The following is a 21,073-nucleotide window of genomic DNA, read 5'->3' as shown; positions in this document are numbered from 1 at the left end:
TTGGTCTAACGTTTATCACTTCCAAGAATCTCAGCTTTAGACATTTTTACGTAATGATGACGTCGCCGCTGTGGCGCGCAGGTAAACCGACACCGGTCGCCATATTGGGAAACACCGGAAGTGAGCCTGTGTCTGCGTGCGTGCATAGGCGCGCGCGTGAGGTAGAGGAAAAGGGCGTGCTCGTGTGTTTCGAATCTTTCGGAAGAAGGGGAGGTGCTCGGCTCCCCCCGGCAGACCCGGACTCGGACCGCATCGAACGGCGTCACTCGCTGCTGAGGTTCCGAAGAGTCAGCCGAACCGAGACCCGGATTTAAAGCGTGTCGACGGCTGGAGGAGGAAAGTGGAGGACCCGGAGAGGAAGCGAGTCTCAAGTCCGGACGGAACCTGCAGAAAAAGATGCCGCTGGCTCAGTTGGTCGATCCCTGGCAGAAGGTGCCAGTGGACGGAACCACGGCGGAGGTGAGCGGCCGCGGGAGTCTCTAGATCCGCGTCTGGGTTTTTATAGTGTTTTCAGGTTCTGTGACGTCACTGACAAGCCGCTCCAACTTGTGTGTCAACTACTGAGATTTTGAAGTTTGGTGTGTCATCACACAGCTGTGGAAGTACCAGCAGCCAGAATTAGACCAGGAAACAAATATATCACATTTGTCAATATTAAATCCTAAGGATGACGTCACAGCAGGTCCAAACTAGAAGTGTCTGTGTTGAGACTGTGGAAGTTCAAGTGACAGGAAGTACGATCACAAGCATGATCTCAAGTCGGTCTTGAAGGTGAGTCCAGATGTGACCAGTATCACCCAGAGGTCACTGGACACACCTGGAACCATGTTGTCGGGGGAAACACATGTCACCGTCACACAGTGAGTCAGAGGTCACACATGCACACGCACACTATAACCAGCACAAACTTCCTGTCAAGAGAGGATACAGTCAATCCAAGTGCAGCAGCAGTTAAGACACTAACATGCTGGTCAGTCTGGCCGTGATTCGACGTTAGTTTGTGTTGTGAGGTTTTTATTCGTTGCTCTCACTGCTGACTCACAACAATGACGCCGGACACGCTCGACCCAACTCGACCGGCAGTCGAACCGATCACACCCGGGAGGATGTCCCGACTCGTCGAGAAGAGGAGGAGGTGTTGAGGAAACAGGAAAAGTTGAAGCAACGGTCTGCGCCTTTGACTATCCGCCGTCAGGTTGTTGAAGTGGGTGTGGTCAGGAGGTCAAAGTTTGCCGCTGCCACAGAGTCGAGAGTCAACAACACCCTGCAGATGTGTAGAGAGGTCAGGAGGATAGACTGGCACTTGGATCGACCGAGACGGGCATGTGAGGAAGGAAGAAGACAACAATGATTGAACAAAATAAAAGTTGCAGCTGACAGATTTTTAAGTGCTTGGTATATATAAAACTTTAAACAAAAATACTTGTAACTCTTCATTCGAGCTTGTATATAAAAAATCATCTGTAAACTGTACAGTACAATTCCCTGCCTGTCCAGCTTCAGGCAAAACCTGGATTGATGTTTCTTTTCTAGTAGATGTTCCAGATAGCAGGCAGAGGAAAAACCTAGAGCAGAAACATTGATGTTTAGATGTCTTAAACAACAAAAATACACGGTGGAGTTCAGCAGACTCTCAGGACATCTAGTAACTTTCATGATACTAGAATTTGTCGATGACGTGAGTCCTACGTTTCCTTCTATATCATGTTTTATTTGTCATCAGTTGTTTCATGTAGTTCATGTTGATGCAGGAGACGCTGTATTGACCTCCACTATAATCTCACCTTTGATAATGAAGTTATCCTCGTTTGTTCACTGTACTAAGTTTTAATTCGTTTTTTTTTATACCTATCTAGGTTTTTCTGATTGGTTTTCAGTGGAGGAGATGTTATTTTGTCTATTTATTGGCTGCTTTTGATCATGACCGAGATGGATGACAGCTGTGCGATAATGATCTGTGAGACCAATATCTACCAATTATTTAGTTTAGACTTGATTTCATTTAATAATCATTTGATGGGAACTGCAGAGTTTTAGTTCTCTTCCTATGTCAATGAGCATTTCCTCTTACAAAAAACATGCATTAGTTATCAGCAAATATTTGTATAATAGTCTTCTATATGTTCATTGTGATGGTACTGTATACAAATAGTGAGAATCAGAGGAAATAAAAATATATGTACTTAAAAACAATCAACTTGACTTGGTTCAATGAAAATATATTTACCGCCTGAGTGTGTGTTAATGGGCAACTAATGTCTCTTAAATAGATGTTGGAACTCTATTGTATCATCAGTATGTGTCTCACTTTTCATTGAAATATTTACATTATTTAATTTATTTTCATTTTTTCATCATTTATTTAATTGTGTCACATGTATTTATGTATGTTTATATGGATGGATGTGTTATTGCTGCTGGACGAAAACAATTCTCCTCCAGGGGAATTAATAAAGTATTTATCTATTCGAAAATGTTCTTAAGCCCACCCACTGTAAACGCTTTGTTTTTCTGGAGATGAAATCTTGTTTACCATAACCACACCCACTCTGCTGTGATTGGCCAAGCATCCAGGTCTGTCACTGCAAGTCACCATTGTTGTATAAACAAAGTGGACGTGATTACAGCTGGCTGGAGGAAGAGTAAATGCTATTATTATTATATTATATTATATTATTATTATTATTATATCATAATAGACACAGAGAAGAACTTTATAAAGTAATCTCTTAAAAAGATGGTCACGATGAGGGACTTGAGTGCATCTTGGAGAGGAAGACATTTGAAATGCGAGAGTCAGGAGAGTTGGAGTTTGACATTAGTTGCCCTTTAAGTGTTCCGTAACCATCATTTATGACTGTTACATAACTAGTTGTGAAAATGTAGGCAGACATTTTTGCTTCAGTCTCAGTCAGATTCCAAACTAGATCCTGTTCTATCATGGGTTCAAAGCAGGACAGATGCAAACCTCTCTAGGCACCATTAAGTTTTGTTGGATCAGCCTTAACTCGTATTAAGTGAAAAATCTCTTTGATCCGCTTTCATTGGCATTATTTACACTTGTATTACTATCCAAGTCAATGAACTTCTGTCTGACATTTACTTTGTTGACATCACGCATAGACCTGCCCATTGTTTACTGACCCGGCGGTTGCAAAAATACATTTTCATTTTGAACAAATTGAAAACAAAAACATTCTGCCAAAAACTTTTTTTTTTAAACTCATCATTGATCCAAATAGTTCAAAGGGAAGAAAAAACCCTTCACTTGCACTTTAACGTGTGTGCGTATGTGTGTATCACTTCCTGCATGTTTTTAGAAACAGAATTTCCAGTAAGAATCATGAGGAATGTGTGGGTGTATACTTGTTGTGTAGCTGTGCTGGTCGGTCTAGAAGCACACTAGTGTGTGTTTCCTCGAGTAACAAATGTGTCATCAATAAGTCACTCACTCTGCTAAGTTTTAGAATATCGAGTAAAGATCTGCCAACAATCTCAGAAACCAGGAAGTGTGTGAGTGTGTGTGTGAGTCTTCAATAATCAGGGACAAAAATTCAATGAGTCATTCGCTGACAAGCTCTAACCTGCTGGTCGACACACACGCACACACAGATTTCAAGTGCAATGTTTATGTCATAATAAGTTGAATAAAATGTATTCTTTCTATTTGTTTGTTTCTGATGTCGCCTGCCACTTTCACAATTTCCTGGTGTCTGTCGGTCACATGACTTCTGTGGCTCAACTGACACGTTTTGCCATTAAAGCTCGCTCTGCAGGAGGAATTGCCATGACTACAAAGTTTGAGCTACAGACAGGAACTTTGTTTTTACACAACATTTGTACTCCATCTTTGTGAGCAGTACCAGGTGCTCACCTGTGACCTCACCCGTCTGCTTGGTCATGTGACCCTCTGAGCTGTGAACTATTGATCTGTCAACTTAAGTGGGTTTTATTGTCTATATTAAGGTTTTAAGCTGTTTTTTCTTAACATCTTTGTAGAATTCAGCATATCAATCTTTATAGTAATTATGTGTAACGTACGACTTCTATTATTGATGTGAAAACATTGTTTATATATTTGTGTTTTTCTATTTTAGGACACGCATCATGACCTTGATGACTCTGTGGGCGACGACGACTCTATAACAGTCTGCACGGTGAGTTTGAAGTGTGTGTGTGTGTGTGTGTGTGTGTGCACGTGCGTGTGTGTGTGGATGCTATTGACATCCAATCCTCCATCCTCCGTCCAATCGCTGATTCACTCAGATTTCCTCTCTGTCTTTAGTGTGTAGAGATGAGGAGTTGTGTGACTGTTTTGCTCTTGTGATGTACATATACAGATATTTTTACTTTTTACTCAATTTTTAAAACTTGCACTTCTTTGACTTATTTTGTTGCAACTGTTCGATGAACGAGTTTTGAAAGTCTTGAGGTGGAGATGAGGCGTTGTGTTGTGACTGTGTTTGGAGATGAGGAGGTTGTGTGACATTTTTTTTTTTTGCTCTTGTCTATCAGGATGAGTATTTGTGTGACTGTGTTCTCGCCCACTCCAGTAGGATGATGTGTGAGAGTGAAACTGATGAGTCATCAAACTGTGTTCGTCTTCATCATCATCATCTCTGTCTCTGACTCGTCTTCATTACCCTGTGAAAACTCTCAGTGAAGGAGAAGAACAGCCAGGTCGTCTGTGAGAGACGCCGTGTGGAGGTCGAGCATGTGTTGACACACTTGAGTGGCTGTGGGATTCCAGAGTTGGTGTGTGTGTGCGTGTGCGTGATCGTGCATGTGTGTGTGAAACTCTCTGGAGATGGAGCTAATGAGTGCTCGGCTCTTCTCGGATAGACGATCCATAAGCCCAACCCCTCCATTTAAAAATCGATGTGTGCAGCTGCCTGCTTCCACGAGGAACAAACACACACTCGTGCAGAGACGTGTACACAAGTACATAAACAGACACCAAACACACTCATGCTGAACATAAACTCATGCATGGACACACACACATCCATGCCGAAAACGCACTTCTTCCAAACACATGCTGTGTATTGTTTTGTTATTTAGTTTGTTATATTTGTTAAGCCTTTTGTGACGATGGTCTGTGAAAGGTGCTTTACCAATAAAACGTACTTTCTTAAGTACATACTCGTGCACGGACACACACCAATGCACGGATAAATACACGCACACACTCATGCAGAAAAACACACACTCATGCAGAACACACACTCATGCAGAAAAACATACTCATGCAGAACACACACTCATGCAGAACACGAACTTATGCAGAACACGCACTCATGCCGAACACACTCATGCAGAAAAACATACTCATGCCGAACACACACTCATGCAGAAAAACACACTCATGCCGAACACACACTCATGCAGAAAAACACACTCATGCCGAACACACACTCACGCACGGACATGCACATACTCATGCCGAACACACACTCATGCCGAACACACACCCATGCCGAACTCACACTCATGCCGAACACACACCCATGCCGAACACACACATCCATGCCGCACACACACACCCATACCGAACACCTACTCATGCCCGGACACGCACTCATGCCGAACACGTACTCATGCACAGACACACACGCTCATGCATAGAAACAAACACTAATACGAAATACATACTCTATACGGACACACACATACTCGTGCACAGACACACACAGTTTGACACAAACTCATTCCAAATGCATACTCATGCACAAACTCACTCATGCTGAACATGTACACATGCATGCCCCTTAAATCTTGTCTAACTGGTGCTGTAGTAACATCAACATCTTAGTAAAAGGACACAGCTGACACGCACACACACACGCACACACACACGCACACACACACACGCACACACAGGACGACAAGGATGTTAAATTATTCATTGTTCTGGCTGCTGAGCTCTGACAAATGCTCCGCTTTATTAATGGCATTATCAAAACCTGTGTGTGTGGTTGTGCGTGCGTGTGTGTGCGTGCGTGTGTGTGCGTGTGTGTGTGCGTGTGTGTGTGTGCGCGTGTGTGCGTGTGTGTGTGTGTGTGCGTGCGTGTGTATTAGTCAGACACGTGGTGCTCACTGGCAGATGGTGTTAAATCTTGTCCTGCCATCTGGACTTACTTTCTCTGCTGTCTTTTAGACACTCGCGCGCACACGCACACACACAGGGTTTTAAAGGGATATTATTGAAGGTCTTGTCAGTGTCATGTTTACAAGTGATGACATCTAAACATCATCCTGGACATCATTCTAGTTTCTCTTCACCTCTGTTCACCAGAAGGAATTGATCCTTTAGTTGTGTTTACGGTTGAATCCGCTTCAGCCACGTGTGCAACAGGAAACCAGAGACAAAAATGGAAATGGTAGAAGCTCCGCCCACAAATTGACCACTGCGGTATTGACCGATCGACCGACCACGTGCGTCGAGCAATCCAGACAATTGCAGGATACGTTCTGGCTCTCAGTTAAGTTCATTGTTGTGATGTCACTTCCTCTTCAGAAAGTTTTCATGTCCCACTTGAGTGTTTATTTTTCAATGTCTTTTTTTCTTAACAGCTTAACGCCGGTTTAGTTGGAACCTTTTTAGATGTTGAACTTGTCACATAACCTCTTCTATCTTAAGCACTTCATTTATTGTCTTCAAAATACATTGTAAAATCAAGTAGGAATCCAAGTTTGAACCTTAGTTTGAAGTGCTGGTAAATATAACCTGTAATCAAAACATGTTTGGAAATGATCCTGCCCAGCCGGTTCAAATGTTTCAATTACAAACACAGATGTACAGTCTGGGTTGTTGTTCCATATATTATTAGAGGAAAAATTATTTTGACATAATGCTTCATAGTAATGTGACAGCGGACCCTTACGACTTAAACAGACCACAAACATCGCTATTACATGTCCTTAACCAAGAATACATGGTGGAGTTCTGCGGACTCTCATGACTTCACACTAATGGCATCTTTTTAATATAATCACCTTCATGAAATATCTACTGATAAAAATCCTCTCAGAAGAATGTGTGGTTTGGTAATAAAGACCCTTTAATGGTTAATATTTTAACCTATCTACGGGTGCTTGATTGTTATTTTAGTAGAGAAGATGTTTATTTTCTGTGTATTTGCTGTTATATAATGTTTAATAATTCCGAGCTGTATGCCAGTTACTTCTTGTGAGACGGATATCTGAAGTTAATCTTTAGACTCAGGATATCGGTTATCAGCATGGGTTTTTATAATACTAATAATACTTCTACATGTACCGATGGCATACATTCAATTTTACCTGCATTTAAAAATTACATGTTACATATATTTCCATTAAAAAGCAACCGAAACTGCATTAAATATATTTTAAAAATCTAAATGTTTGATTGTTGACGCTCACACCAACTGCATTAAAACAACTATTACACATGAAAGTGTTAAAGTCTTATTTCATCAGAGCTGCATCAAAAACAAGATAACAACGACATTATAATATAGTTTACTATAACTTCTTTGTAATAACTGTAACTGCGCTGGAACACAATTGCTTTAATTTAATTATAGGTATTAGATATTTATTTTTTATCACTATTAACTCAGTTTGTCCTTGTAGGGTGAACTTAAACAATCAAGATCAAATTTAACATGTGCTCATAATGTTTTTAAAATAAGGTTATATTTATTTGTTCATATGGTTTTAAATATAAACTTTTTATACACATGTGGAAATAATTTTCATTATAATTATCTACTGTACAAATGTAGTGTTTTAATATAACTTTATACATATCTTATCATTACGTTTTAGATACAATTGAGTATTACATGTGCTTGGAATTTTTTTAATAAAACGTCATACGAAGTGTTCATAGTATTTATAATTAAACTTTATCTCTTAACAATTTTCTGCTACTGTGTGTCACTGTGAAAGAAATAATGTGGAGGTCAAATACTAATGCGTTCTGTGTTTTCGGTGTGTGCAAGTCTGGCAGACTCTCTGGACAGATGTGTACCTTCTTGTGCAGATGTTGTTGCCTGGGAAACGGGACATGGTCTAATCGTTGCAATGAACAGCTGGAGAGCCTGTTTGCGTGTGTGTGTGTGTGTGTGTCTGTGTCTGTGTATCTGTGTGTTCTGCCAGCTTTATCATCAACAACCGTCACTCTGTGAAAGTACGTGGTTGTCCCAGGACCATGAAGACTCTTTTATTCAACCTGATGAGCCGGAAACTTCAGGTAGTGTTCATTTGTTGTTGTTTTTGTTGCTCGCTTCTACAATGGTCTTGGTGTTGATGTCCAGGTGAAACTGTAGATGTTCTCAGTTTAGCTGGCATACGTGGGATCAGGACTAGTTTCTCAAGACTTTCTCCCATGATTGAGGTCCCACTACAGGCCTCTGAAATCACTCTGCAATCATCTGATGTTGCTGACCTCAGGTGTCGCCGTTTTGACGTCATGGTTCTGTGGTGACCTTCTCAGGTGGAGAAGACTTTTATTTTTGAAGGCTCAATGAGTTCTCGTGTGTAGTTAGCTGTTTATATCTGACGGCAGCACACTTGTGTGTGTGTGTGTGTGTGTGGACTCTTCACAATCTTACCATCTTTTTTTAAGTGCATTTGAAATGTTTGGTCGGTTATTAAAAAGTTAAAGTAAATAAAATCACGTTTTAGTGATATTTAAAAGATATAACACACACACACCTAGATGTTTATAAAATATTGACTAAAACGTAGTATGGTGAACAGAGAAGGTTTTACTGTACAAGAAGAACATTAATAACGACATAAAACAGTTGATATATGAGGTAGATGATATAGTAGGAAATGTAGGACTTCTAATGTCTGTGTCACCTATGCAGTGGAATTCTAAACACCATTTTCGTGTAGTAACTCTCACTTAAGTATTTTCTGTCATAGTGATCAGTGAAGGGATAAGTAACCAGCTCACCCCGTTTCTACTGGAGATTGAATCTGAGTGTTGTCCTCTGCATCATCATTTTAATCATATCAGCCAACATTGATTTAACATTTAGTTTCTTTTTCAGTCACAATATTTATACACTTTTTTGCAAAAATAGTGAATATGTAAAACAATTGAATCAGTAAAAATTAGAGGTGGAGTTTGGCTGCAGTAGAGTTGTGATGGACCAGGCATTGCCTTCATGTTGGATCTCATTGTTCCTCTCTGAGCAGAATATGACCCATCTGAGCCAAACTGCTCTGGAGAATGTGGGTCACAAATTTCATGTTCTCACAGGGGACGAGAGTGAAGGCTGAGGGGGGGGGGGGGCTCAACTAACGAGGGGGACCGGAGGAAGGGAAACGGGGAAGACAAAGAAATGAAGGGAGGAGCAGGAAGAGGTCAGGATAGGTCAGATGACTCAGACCTTTAAAAGTTGTTGATCGTTTTTGTCACTTGCTAGCCAAGATTAACGCAACGTGTTATTGCTTTGAGACACAACATTGCGTGTGTGTGTGTTTGTTTGTGTGTTACTATCCGGCCTGTAATTGATTGCGTAACTGGATTAAGGGGTGCAGATTGTCTGGTATGGAATCCCACTCACTGAATACTGGACTTCCAAGAAGCTTAACACTCTCACACACATTTATTGATGACTTTGAAGTGAGGGCATGGACATTATACCTGCTGTGATTGAGAGCATCACCAGCTTCACATCACCCAGCCTTAATCTTATTTCCTGTCACACACTCACGCGCACACACACTGGCGTGCGCAACATAATTCCAGTCTAGGAGACTTTATGAACCAAATCCCTCCTGCATCTATTTTTATTGGCCGAGTTCAGGAGGGATAATAAGTGACACCGGAAATGCAGCGTCATATTTCTATCGCGCACGCACACGCGTGCACACACTCTGTCTCAGGCACACACACACACACACACACTGCCCGTCTCCCTCTAAGCCTGGACTCACACCAAATCATGCAGAGAAGGCACCTCTGGACTGCATAGAAAATAACAGCGAATCTCATCCAAATAAATGTTTGTCTAGCTGCACATGTTCACTCAATCTCTGTCCGTTTTGCTTTGACTTTGGTATTTTATTCAGTTAATACAACTTCATTGGCACAACACAGTCCAGAAAGTGAATGGTGTGAAGGTCCACCTTCAGTTTGACCAGGAGCAACTCCTCATCCTGAATGACCGGAGCACTGCTGCATTTGAAGCACGGTTGCACCACTGAGCCTGGAAACTACAGTTTGATGCTGGAGGTGACAACAGGTGGAGGAAATCCAGTAAATGTCAGGCGCTCACATTGTGAACATGGTGTTTGTGTTCAGGACACGTTGGAGCACGAGTGTGAGTGTATGTGCGAGTTCATCATTGTTTTGAATGGGGTGTCTTCATATTATTTTTTGTGTTTTGTAAGAATATGTAGGTTTCTGTGTGTTCATATATCTATAAGATGTGTGTGTGTGTGTGTGTGTGTGAGAGAGAGTGTGTGTGTGTGTGTATTTAAGAATGTGTGTGTGCATGTGTGTTGGACTGTAAAAATGTGTGTGATTCTCAAAGTGTGTGTGTGTGCTTTGCTAGTGGGGCGCTTCAGTACTGAGTGGAAAAGCATGGCTGAAGGTTGCAGCTGTGTCACAGGAGAGGAGGTTCCAGGGTGTCTCTATGGCTATGACCTCCTCTTCCTCTGAGTTCCCAACACACACACACACACACACACACCTTTCCAGTCTCTCAGCCACAGTGTTCTCTGTCTGGTCTGTCATGTGGAGGGTGAACGTGACGCCCGTGTTTCAAAGCGTCTCGGGTGTTTTGAGAACCCTGCGGAGCCGCCTGAAGCACCTGCAGCGCCTCCTGCTGAACAAGGGGACGCCGGCAGCTCGACAGCGGTCAACTCTGGTGTTGGACCGGAGCTGCTGGCAGGCAGCAGAGGAGGATGTGTGGACATGTTTTGGACCTGATCAATCCAGTGGGTCTGTGAGTAAAGAATGGATCCCGATAAAAGAAATGAGAGAGAGAGAACGTCTGTATTAGTTGGACAAACTATAATCCCAGGACGAGACGACTGTTTTTTCTCAGTATGTTTGTGAGTCTATGCATGTCTGTAAGTCTGTGTTTGTCTGTAATTCTGTGTATGTCTGACTTTGTGTGTGTGTGTGTGTGTCTCTGTTTGTCTGTGAGTGTGTCTATGGGTGTGTGTGTGTAAGTCACAACACAGATGGTGGATCAGAAAGAAAGAGGATGCTAATGTTGCACCTCTTAATCACAGGATTAGAACTGTGAACTGCACCTGTTTGGAAGACATGCGCACAAACACACACTCGCACACTGATCTGACCCTCATCCTGATCCACCACAACCCTGACTGGTCCCTCCTTAATCTCCCTCCTCCGAGCCCCTCCCTCAACACAATGACTGGATGAATCAAAAACTTTGATCAAGCTTGCAGTGAAACATTGGCAAGCGGCACCTGAAGGCCTCTGGTGTGTGTGTGTGTGTGAGGAAGTGTGACAAGAAGACACACTCGCACTGTCAGGTCGTATGGATGTAGCTGAGGTCAGAGGTCAAGTCTGTATGCACTGGTTTCTTGAGTCATGTGTGAGTGACGGTAGAGGGAGGAGCGGAGAGGAAGGGGTGCAACATAGAGGGAGAGAGAGAGAGGTTAGAAACGGAGAAGAAGGGGTGACAACATGGAGAGAGACGGAGGGAGTGCCAGAGGACGTGAGAGGAGTTAAGAAGCAGACGAGAGCATAAAAACGGCTGAAAGAAGATCGTCCTGCTGACTCTCTTGCATCTCCATGTTGTCGTCGCCGACCTACAGGACCCTCTACGTGACCCCCAATGCACCTGGGCGGACCTGGAACCTGCAGGTAGAGAGGGAAGAGCGGAGGGAGGAGGATTTTGTCAAGTGTTCGAGGGTTTGACACAGATGAGTCTGTGATGGAAAAAAATGTGTTGGAAGGTGAACTGAAAAGATGGACCTGAAGGTGTGACGATGACGTCATATCTGTTCCTGCACCTTCATCAACTGCTCCTCTTCCTCCTCAGGACGACATCCCCATTAAAGAGATCAGCATCACCCACCATGTCAAGGAAGGATCGGAGAAGGGTGACCCCCGACAGTTCGAGCTGCGCAAGGTGCTGGGACAAGGATCCTTCGGAAAGGTGATTAGGGGATTATTTATGTGTGTGTGTTTGACGTAAATGTACGTTTTTTTGCATGTGTCCTCGTCCTCTTAATGTTTGTGGGATGATTCAATGCTTGGTGTCAAAGTTCAAAACTGACCATGTCGAGATCAGACATAAAAAAAACACCTTCGTGGAAGCAGGCACACACACACACTCAGTAACACAAAAACGCACACTCACAAAGGGAAGACCAAATGTATTTTATCAAGATTTTATATGCAACCATCACAAATTAGCTGATATTTGTGAAGTGGAAACAAATGATATGAACTTTGCTTAGCTTTGCTTAAGCTCAGCCAGATTGGATGGTGAAAATCTGTAAACCAAAGTTTCCAAGTCATCCACAGATGCTCATTAGGATATACAGTGGTATGAAAAAGTTTGGACACCCCTGTACATTTTCATGATTTTCCTTTATAAATCATTGGTTGTTTGGATACAAAATCCAGTTAAATATATCTTATAGGAGACAAACACTGTGATATTTGAGAAGTGCAATAAAGTTTATATGATTTACAGAAAGTGTGCAAGAATTATTTAAACAAAATTAGGTATGTGCATAAATTTAGGCATCACAAAAGAAAAATTACTCAATATTTTGTGCATCCTCCTGCTTCAGAAATAACAGCCTCTAAACGCTTCCTATAGCTTCCAATTAGGGTCTGGATTCTGGTGGAAGGTATTTTGGACCATTCTTCTTTACAGATCCTCTCCAGTTCAGTCAGGTTTAATGGTTTCCGAAAATGGACCGCCCGCTTTAAATCAAACCATAAATTTTCAATAATATTCAGGTCTGGCCTAAATTTATGCACATGCATAATTTTGTTTAAATAACTCTTGCACACTTTCTGTAAATCATATAAACTTTATTTCACTTCTCAAATATCACTGTGTTCGTCTCCTATAAGATATATTTAACTGGAATTTTTTATCCAAACAACCAATGATTTATAAAGGAAAGTCATGAAAATGTACAGGGGTGCCCAAACTTTTTCATACCACTGTAGGTCTGGACTTTGACCGGTCCTAACACTTGAATATTCTTTGATCTCTTGCCCTACATTATGTGAAGTAATGTCTCCTAGTTGGGATGGTGTGTTCAAGGTGATGGGCAGTGTTTTTTCCACATGCATATCGCTTTGCATTTAGGCCAAAAGAATTCTAATTTGGTCTCATCTGTCCAGGGAACCTTCACGTGTTTGCTGTGTCCCCTACATGGCTTGTTCCAAACGGCCAACAGACCTTTTATGTCTTTCGTTTAACAAGGACTTTGCTCTTTCCACTGTTATACACAACTTGTAGTTGTCCTCTGGTAAAATTCTCCTGCCTGAGCTGTGGATTTCTACAGCCCCTCCCTGGCGACTATGGGCCTTTTGGGTGCTTCTCTTACCAGTGCTCTCCTTGCTAGGTCAGTTTAGCTGGAAAGTCGTATCATGTTAGGTAGCAGTCGTTGCATACTTCTTCCATTGTTAAATGATGGATTGAACTTGGGATATTTTTATAACTATGCTTTAACATTGCTTTTTCCCTTCACCAGTCTAGTGAGTCCCTTGTTCAAAATGATGCTCTTCTTTGACTAGTGTTGTCTAACAAAAAATCTATTTAATATATTAAAATATGGTTCTAAATTACACACCGTTTACAACATCTATTTACCATGTAGGTAGCTGCTGAAGGCAATTGATTACGCTGCATTTCATTTTAGGCCACAGAGTACAGGGGGCTGTAAACATTGGTGCAACACTGGTTTAAATATTTATTTGCCTAGATCTTTGTTCAAACTAAAACCTCATTTAATAAAAAAAATGTCCTCCTCAAAAGTATGTGCTACTTTGTGTTGAACAATAACATAAAATCTCAATTAAATACATTTGAGTTTGTAGCGTGGCAATATGTGAAAACATTCAATGGGTACTAGAGTACCTTTTCACAGAAGCGCACACACACACACACACACACACACACACACACACACACACACACACACACACACACACACACACACCATAACAACACCCCATAACAACACACACAGTCAGATATAAACACAGACATACTCACAGAAGCACACACACCACAGTAACACAAACACAGTGAGACATGCTCACAAAAACATGGAGAGGAATTTCACAATGCAGTGGTGTGTGTGTCTGCAGGTGTTTCTGGTGAGGAAGGTGACTGGACCAGACGCTGGACAACTGTACGCTATGAAGGTCCTGAAGAAGGCAACGTTGAAAGGTTTAAACACACTCACTCAATATTTGAGAGTCAACCATGCGACTTGTAGAGGTCATTACCTCAGGTTGAATGGGATCTGAGGCTCCACCTGCTGGTGGGTTTGAAGCAGCACACTCTTCATCTGATGTGTGTGTGTGTGTGTGTGTGTTCTCAGTGCGGGACCGTGTCAGGACGAAGATGGAGAGAGACATCCTGGTGGAGGTCAATCATCCGTTCATTGTAAAACTGCACTATGGTGAGTAAGTCACTCTCACCCCCCTCTCCTGTCACTCACCTGTACATCCACTGCAGCCTTCCAGACCGAGGGGAAGCTCTACCTGATCCTGGACTTCCTGAGAGGAGGAGACCTTTTCACACGACTCTCCAAGGAGGTGAGAGCCACACGCGTAAACCTGGAGGGTCAGCACTCAACATACTGTGTGCGTGTTCCAGGTGATGTTCACAGAAGAAGATGTAAAGTTCTACCTGGCTGAACTTGCCTTAGCTCTGGATCATCTCCATGGACTTGGAATCATCTACAGAGATCTAAAGCCTGAGAAGTAGGTGAACACAAACACACTCACTCAACTTCTGACGCCTCTTTCCTTGTTACAGCATTTTACTGGATGATGAGGGACACATCAAGCTGACAGGTGTGTAGCGAACCTGTGTGTGTGTGTGAGGATGTGCTTGAATAGATTGATGAGTGTGAGTACACCTGTGTGCAGACTTTGGTCTGAGCAAAGAGTCGATCGACCACGAGAACAAGGCGTACTCTTTCTGTGGGACGGTGGAGTACATGGCGCCCGAGGTGGTGAACCGGCGAGGACACACGCACAGTGCGGACTGGTGGTCGTACGGAGTTCTCATGGTGAGGCCTGTGTCCTAGTCATGTGACAGGAAGTGTTTGACTGTGCATCTGTGTTGACAGTTTGAGATGTTGACGGGAACACTGCCGTTCCAAGGAAAAGACCGGAAAGAGACGATGACCATGATCCTCAAGTAGGTCACGTGACCGGCGTCCCCCCGCTGTACAATGATGATGTCACTCAAGTTCAAACCTAATATAGTCACACAGAGAGTTGTATATTCCAGAAACTCTTCCTTTAGGTTCTCCTGTGTTGTGGTGCCACTCCTATAACTTCAGGGTGGAAACTATTTCTCACATCCATAGTGTCACTCACTTGTTGATCACCTTGTGATCCAGACTCACACAGTCTCGATATCAACACTCGAATGAAGAGTTAACTGCTGTTCCTCTCCTCCTCCTCCTCCTCCTCCTTTCTCCTTCCTGTGCTCAGCATTAATCACTCCTTTCTTTCTTCTTCTTCCTCTTCCTCCTCACTCTTCCTTCTGTGTAAGCGGTTCTCCCGTCTTTAAAGCTTGTCTATTTCATCTTCCTTCCTCTTCCCTCTTATCTCCTGGCTCTCTTTGTTCTCTCCGTCTGCCATGTGTGCCTCCACACTGTCTGATGATGTCATTTCCTGCAGGGCCAAACTGGGAATGCCGCAGTTCCTGAGCTCGGAAGCTCAGAGTCTCCTCAGGAACTTGTTCAAGCGGAACCCTGCCAACAGACTGGGTACTAGACCATTATTAAATCATAACTTATGTGTTTTACCGGTCAATAACCTGCTAGCTTAAGGGGCAACTCATGTGAAACCCAACTCTCCTGACTCACTCACATGTTCAAATGTTGAAGTCTTCCTCTCTAAGATGCAGTAGGTCCTTCATCATGACTAGTTATTACTTTATAAAGTTCTCAACTGTCTGAGAGGTTACAGGACCGCAGTTCATTATGATGGAATATTGGCTTCACTCCTTCTTCAACCAGATGTAATCACGCCCCGCTTCTTTTATACAACAAGTCCCTTGGAGTTGGAGCCTTCTAGGATTGATGACACGCAGTGACAAACTCAAATCACAGCAGAGTGGAGTGTGGTTATAGTAAACGTGTTTTCAGTTGGGGATGGTCACGAACAATTAAAGGTCCAGGGCCTTTTAAAAAAGACAGATGCTGTGTCTCAAATCGCATACTTTTCTTAGTATACTATAAGTTAGTATGCATCAGGATAGTGTACATACTAACTAGTACGCAAATTCTCCACAGATAGTATGTCTCAAATCAAACTGTCGCTATGCACTAACCAGAAATGACACGACAGCTTCTTCTTCTACTTCTATTTAACGATGGTTGCAACCAACTGTAGGAACACTATCGCCACCTGATGGCAGCACGTTTTGCAAGTTTGGAAAAAGAAATAAAGAAAAAATTAAATATCTCGAGAATCGAAATATTCTCGAGATATTTAAGCTGGTATCAGCACCGAAGACGTCTCTTCCTTCTACTGCTGCGGAAAATACACCTGTAAGTATATGCATATAGCCGTCATAGTGGTGTGATGGTTGCTCTGTGTGTTACAGGGGCAGGACCAGACGGTGTGGAGGAGATCAAGAGACATCAGTTCTTCAGTACCATCGACTGGAACGTGAGTTTCAAGCCACATCCAACAGTCAGATGACAGACTTTTTAAGGTTTCCTATTGTCATTCAGAAACTCTTCCGGCGGGAAATCCACCCTCCATTCAAGCCGGCGGTGGGTCGTCCAGATGACACCTTCTACTTCGACCCCGAGTTCACGGCCAAGACACCACGAGGTAGCGACCCCTGACCCTTACTTTTCACAATTCGGACTAATAAGTGCACGTGTTTGTGCACCTGTGTATCTAATATGTGTGTGTGTTAGACTCACCAGGTGTCCCGCCCAGCGCCAACGCTCATCAGCTGTTCAGAGGATTTAGTTTTGTGGCGATAACGGAGGAGGAGAGTCAGGAGCTGCCGGACACTATAGTGCAGGTACGCACACATGCATATAAACTATGCTCAAACATACAGTGAAGGAGAGGTTTGTGTGTGTTTGTTCATGCATATGTTAATTTCTGTGTGTGTGTGTATTTTTGTACGCAGAACCTCCACCGTAACACCACTCAGTTCTCAGACAGCTATGAGGTCAAGGAGGACATCGGTGTGGGCTCCTACTCCATCTGTAAGCGCTGCGTGCACAAAGGCAGCGGGATGGACTACGCTGTCAAGGTGACGACCCTCGCAGGTCCTGAACCGTCAACTGAGTTTTCTGGCCCATTAACGGCTCTTCTGCTCTAGATCATTAGCAAGGCCAAGAGAGATCCGACGGAGGAGGTGGAGATCCTGCTGAGATACGGGCAGCACCCTAACATCATCACGCTCAAAGACGTGAGCCACACTTCATCTAAGCCCTCTTGTTCGGGTGGAGTTAACACCTGCGCCCCCTGCAGGTGTACGACGATGGCCGGTCCGTGTTCCTAGTGACGGAGCTGATGAAAGGCGGCGAGCTGCTGGACAAGATTTTGCGTCAAAAGTTTTTCTCTGAGAGAGAAGCGAGCGCTGTCCTCTTCACAATAACCAAGACCCTGGAGTATCTACACGTCCAGGGGGTAAGACCACCACAGACCCCGCATCCTTCTAGCTCCCCGACTGATGTGCTTGTGTGTACCGCCACAGGTGGTCCACCGAGACCTGAAGCCCAGCAACATCCTCTACGTGGACGAGAGTGGGAACTCTGAGTCCATCCGGATCTGCGACTTTGGTTTCGCCAAACAGCTGCGAGCGGAGAACGGCCTGCTGATGACGCCGTGTTACACCGCTAACTTTGTAGCCCCCGAGGTTTGTACTTTCAGTAGCTCCGGTACCAACAGCTCTATCTCTGGTACCAACAGCTCTAGGTCCAGTACCAACAGCTCTAGTTTTAGAACAAACAGCTCTAGCTCTGGTACCAACAGCTCTAGCTCTGGTACCACCAGCTCTAGGTTCGGTAACAACAACTCTAGGTCCGGTACCAACAACTCTAGGTCCAGTACCAACAGCTCTAGTTATAGTACCAACAGCTCGAGTTTCACAACCATCAACTCTAGGTCCATTACCAACAGCTCTAGTTATAGTACCAACAGCTCTAGTTTCACAACCATCAGCTCTAGGTCCAGTACCATCAGCTCTAGTTATAGTACTAACAGCTCTAGTTTCACAACCAACCACTCTAGGTCCAGTACCAACAGCTCTAGGTCCTCTATCATACATTTTAGTTCCAGTACCAACCGCCCTACAGTAGCTCGAGTACCAATAGCTCTAGGTCCAGTACAAACAACTCTACAGTAGGTCTGAAACCTCTAGGTCCAGTACTATGTATGGGCACCAAGTTTGACTCGTCCATGTCTGTGTCAGGTGTTAAAGAAGCAGGGGTATGATGCTGCCTGTGACATATGGAGTCTTGGGGTTCTGCTCTACACCATGTTGACCGGGTCAGTCCACCAATCAGTGTCTAATTTGTCTGATTCTCGCACAGAAACCATTGACTTCTTCCTCCTTTAAATGTGTTCAGCTTCACTCCATTTGCCAACGGTCCAGAAGACACGCCTGAAGAGATCCTGGCCCGGATCGGCAGTGGGAAGTTCTCCCTCAGTGGGGGGTACTGGAACTCTGTGTCTGCTGAAGCTAAGGTAGTGAAGGACACACAAATAAATGAGTGACTGTTGGAGATAAAGGGATGACTGAATACTGTGAGGGGCGAGGGGCTGACCATGGTGGATATATATTAGCTTGACACATTGGATTGTGACTGCAGGACCTGGTGTCCCGGATGCTGCACGTGGATCCTCACCAGAGACTGACTGCAAGACAAGTGCTGCGACACCCCTGGGTGACCCACCGAGACCAGCTGCCCAAGTACACCCTGAACCGACATGATGCTCCACACTTGGTCAAGGTATACAAAAACAGACAAACACGTACACTGATACACACAAGCTCAAATACAAAAACACACTTGTGCATACGTGCAAATACAGTACAGACATAAACTTGGAGTCACTAAACACACACACAAGCACATACAGACACACACAGACACCTTCACATAGACAAACTCAAAAATAAACACTCTACCCTTCTCTCCCTCAAGGGGGCAATGGCGGCAACCTACTCTGCCCTCAACAGAAATGTCCCACCTGTCCTGGAGCCGGTGGGCTGTTCCACTCTTGCACAGCGGAGGGGGGTGAAGAAGATCACCTCCACCGCCCTGTAACCCCCCTAAGTGCATTTGACCTCAATTTGACCTCTGCCAGGCTCGTCAACTACCTGAAGCCCAGTCCTGCTGACAGACTACTGATGGGGGGCCTCACATTGATCTCTAGAGCTGTGATCTTATGAGCAGGGCGAGGTTCCACTAAATCCTGAATGCAGATGGTCTAATATGTAAGCACTCCTGGCACCAAACCCACTTCCACTTTGGAATCAGCTGTCATTGTTCACCCTCAGTTTCAGCCTTCAAAATAAAAGCATGCCTTAGCCAGATCTGGACAACATAAGGCTTTATTTACATTATCTTATGATTATGTCTTGAACTCGGTCTTTGATAGAGTCTGGTCAGTCGTGTACCTACATTTATGCAATAAGACTGCCCCTGCTGGCCTGTAGTGTGAATTGCAGCTGATTCCAAATAATTTAAATCTGATATCCTCCAGGAAATCGTACCACCGCTGCTGAGCTCTAATGATGGAGTCTTGGCTCTGGTGCGTGTTAAATCCTACTGATTGTGACTTTTCTGCTTCTGATTTGGGAAGAAATTCTGACAGATGTCGGCCTCTTTCAGTTATGAAAATAACGTTTCATGAACGTTTTATATACCTTCATATTTCCACCCTGGTTCTGTGTTTTCAGGAAGTCATAAGTGTGGAGCTGTAAACTTGAACCTCAGGTGTCGACACACTTGTGTTTTCATCACACTTTTGTAGTTTCAGTGACCAGAACTCAACACAAGCAGCAACTTCATTGAATGTTCTCCAACAACAGATAATCTTATTTAAGATAATAAAAAAAAAAAGAATCTTCACTATCACTAGGTTCTGTATTTCTGCAATATTTTAAAATCTTGATTCTTCCTTCACAAATGTAACAATGCCATGCATACTTGGCGTGGCTGTATCACCAGACGTGTATTGATGCATTCAGGGTCTCGTTTGAACAAATCTGGGGAATGTTTCTGCCGATCTTCCATTTAAACTGATACTGCAAATGTATATTTGTTTCTTTAAGATGTAATTATTCTTTTGGCTCTGCCTCTTCATCATTGTGTGACTTCCTGCTGCTGCAGCGTCGGCTCCTTTTTTCTGCCGGAATTTCTATAAAATAATAAAAGATCAATGTGAATATTCCCTGGCTTTTTAAAACATTTTTTTGAACGATTCAATCAGTATTTTGCCACTTTTGTTTTCATTAGACAGGGTTATGAGTATCAGCAGTGATATGTAGATAAACTGCTGTCTAGTTAGTGACTGAAGACAATAGGTTTGAAAAAGAGTGGAGGTTATGGCTGAAATATTCTAGATATTGCATGATTGATAAATACTATCAAATATAGCGTCCATACATGCTAGTGTAAAGCGGCTCCTCTTGTGGTGGCTCCATCTTTGTACTGGGGTTGGGGTGGGTCGTTGTCCCGTCCAGGACCACCCGCTGCCCTATTGGCGCGCACTTAATTTTGCGAGTCCTGTCTAAAGTGATATAAAGTGTATGGCCAAAGAAAGTAATGCACATACATTGTATGAGAAACTGTATAAAGATCGTGATCAAATAATTCGGAGCACGTTCTGCGAATCGTTAAC

General features: G+C 43.4%; 1 protein-coding gene across 1 annotated transcript; it reads left to right on the top strand.

The window, feature by feature from the left end:
• Window positions 1-190: 190 nt before the first annotated feature.
• On the top strand, window positions 191-20,622 carry rps6ka3b (ribosomal protein S6 kinase A3b). Its single transcript, XM_087789350.1, has 22 exons — window positions 191-459; window positions 4,098-4,157; window positions 12,024-12,140; window positions 14,321-14,402; window positions 14,557-14,637; window positions 14,694-14,773; window positions 14,835-14,941; window positions 14,997-15,034; window positions 15,110-15,252; window positions 15,313-15,383; window positions 15,872-15,960; window positions 16,803-16,867; window positions 16,933-17,035; window positions 17,125-17,234; window positions 17,346-17,471; window positions 17,541-17,630; window positions 17,693-17,851; window positions 17,919-18,080; window positions 18,636-18,712; window positions 18,793-18,910; window positions 19,036-19,176; window positions 19,372-20,622. Exons 1-22 carry the CDS (start codon window positions 397-399, stop codon window positions 19,492-19,494), a joined length of 2,205 nt encoding a protein of 734 aa, XP_087645476.1. The 5' UTR covers window positions 191-396; the 3' UTR covers window positions 19,495-20,622.
• Window positions 20,623-21,073: the final 451 nt, after the last annotated feature.

This window comes from Callionymus lyra, chromosome 4, assembly GCF_982586985.1.
Source record: "Callionymus lyra chromosome 4, fCalLyr1.hap1.1, whole genome shotgun sequence".
Taxonomy (NCBI): Eukaryota; Metazoa; Chordata; class Actinopteri; order Syngnathiformes; family Callionymidae; genus Callionymus; species Callionymus lyra.
This window is presented reverse-complemented; position numbering and strand designations above follow the sequence as displayed.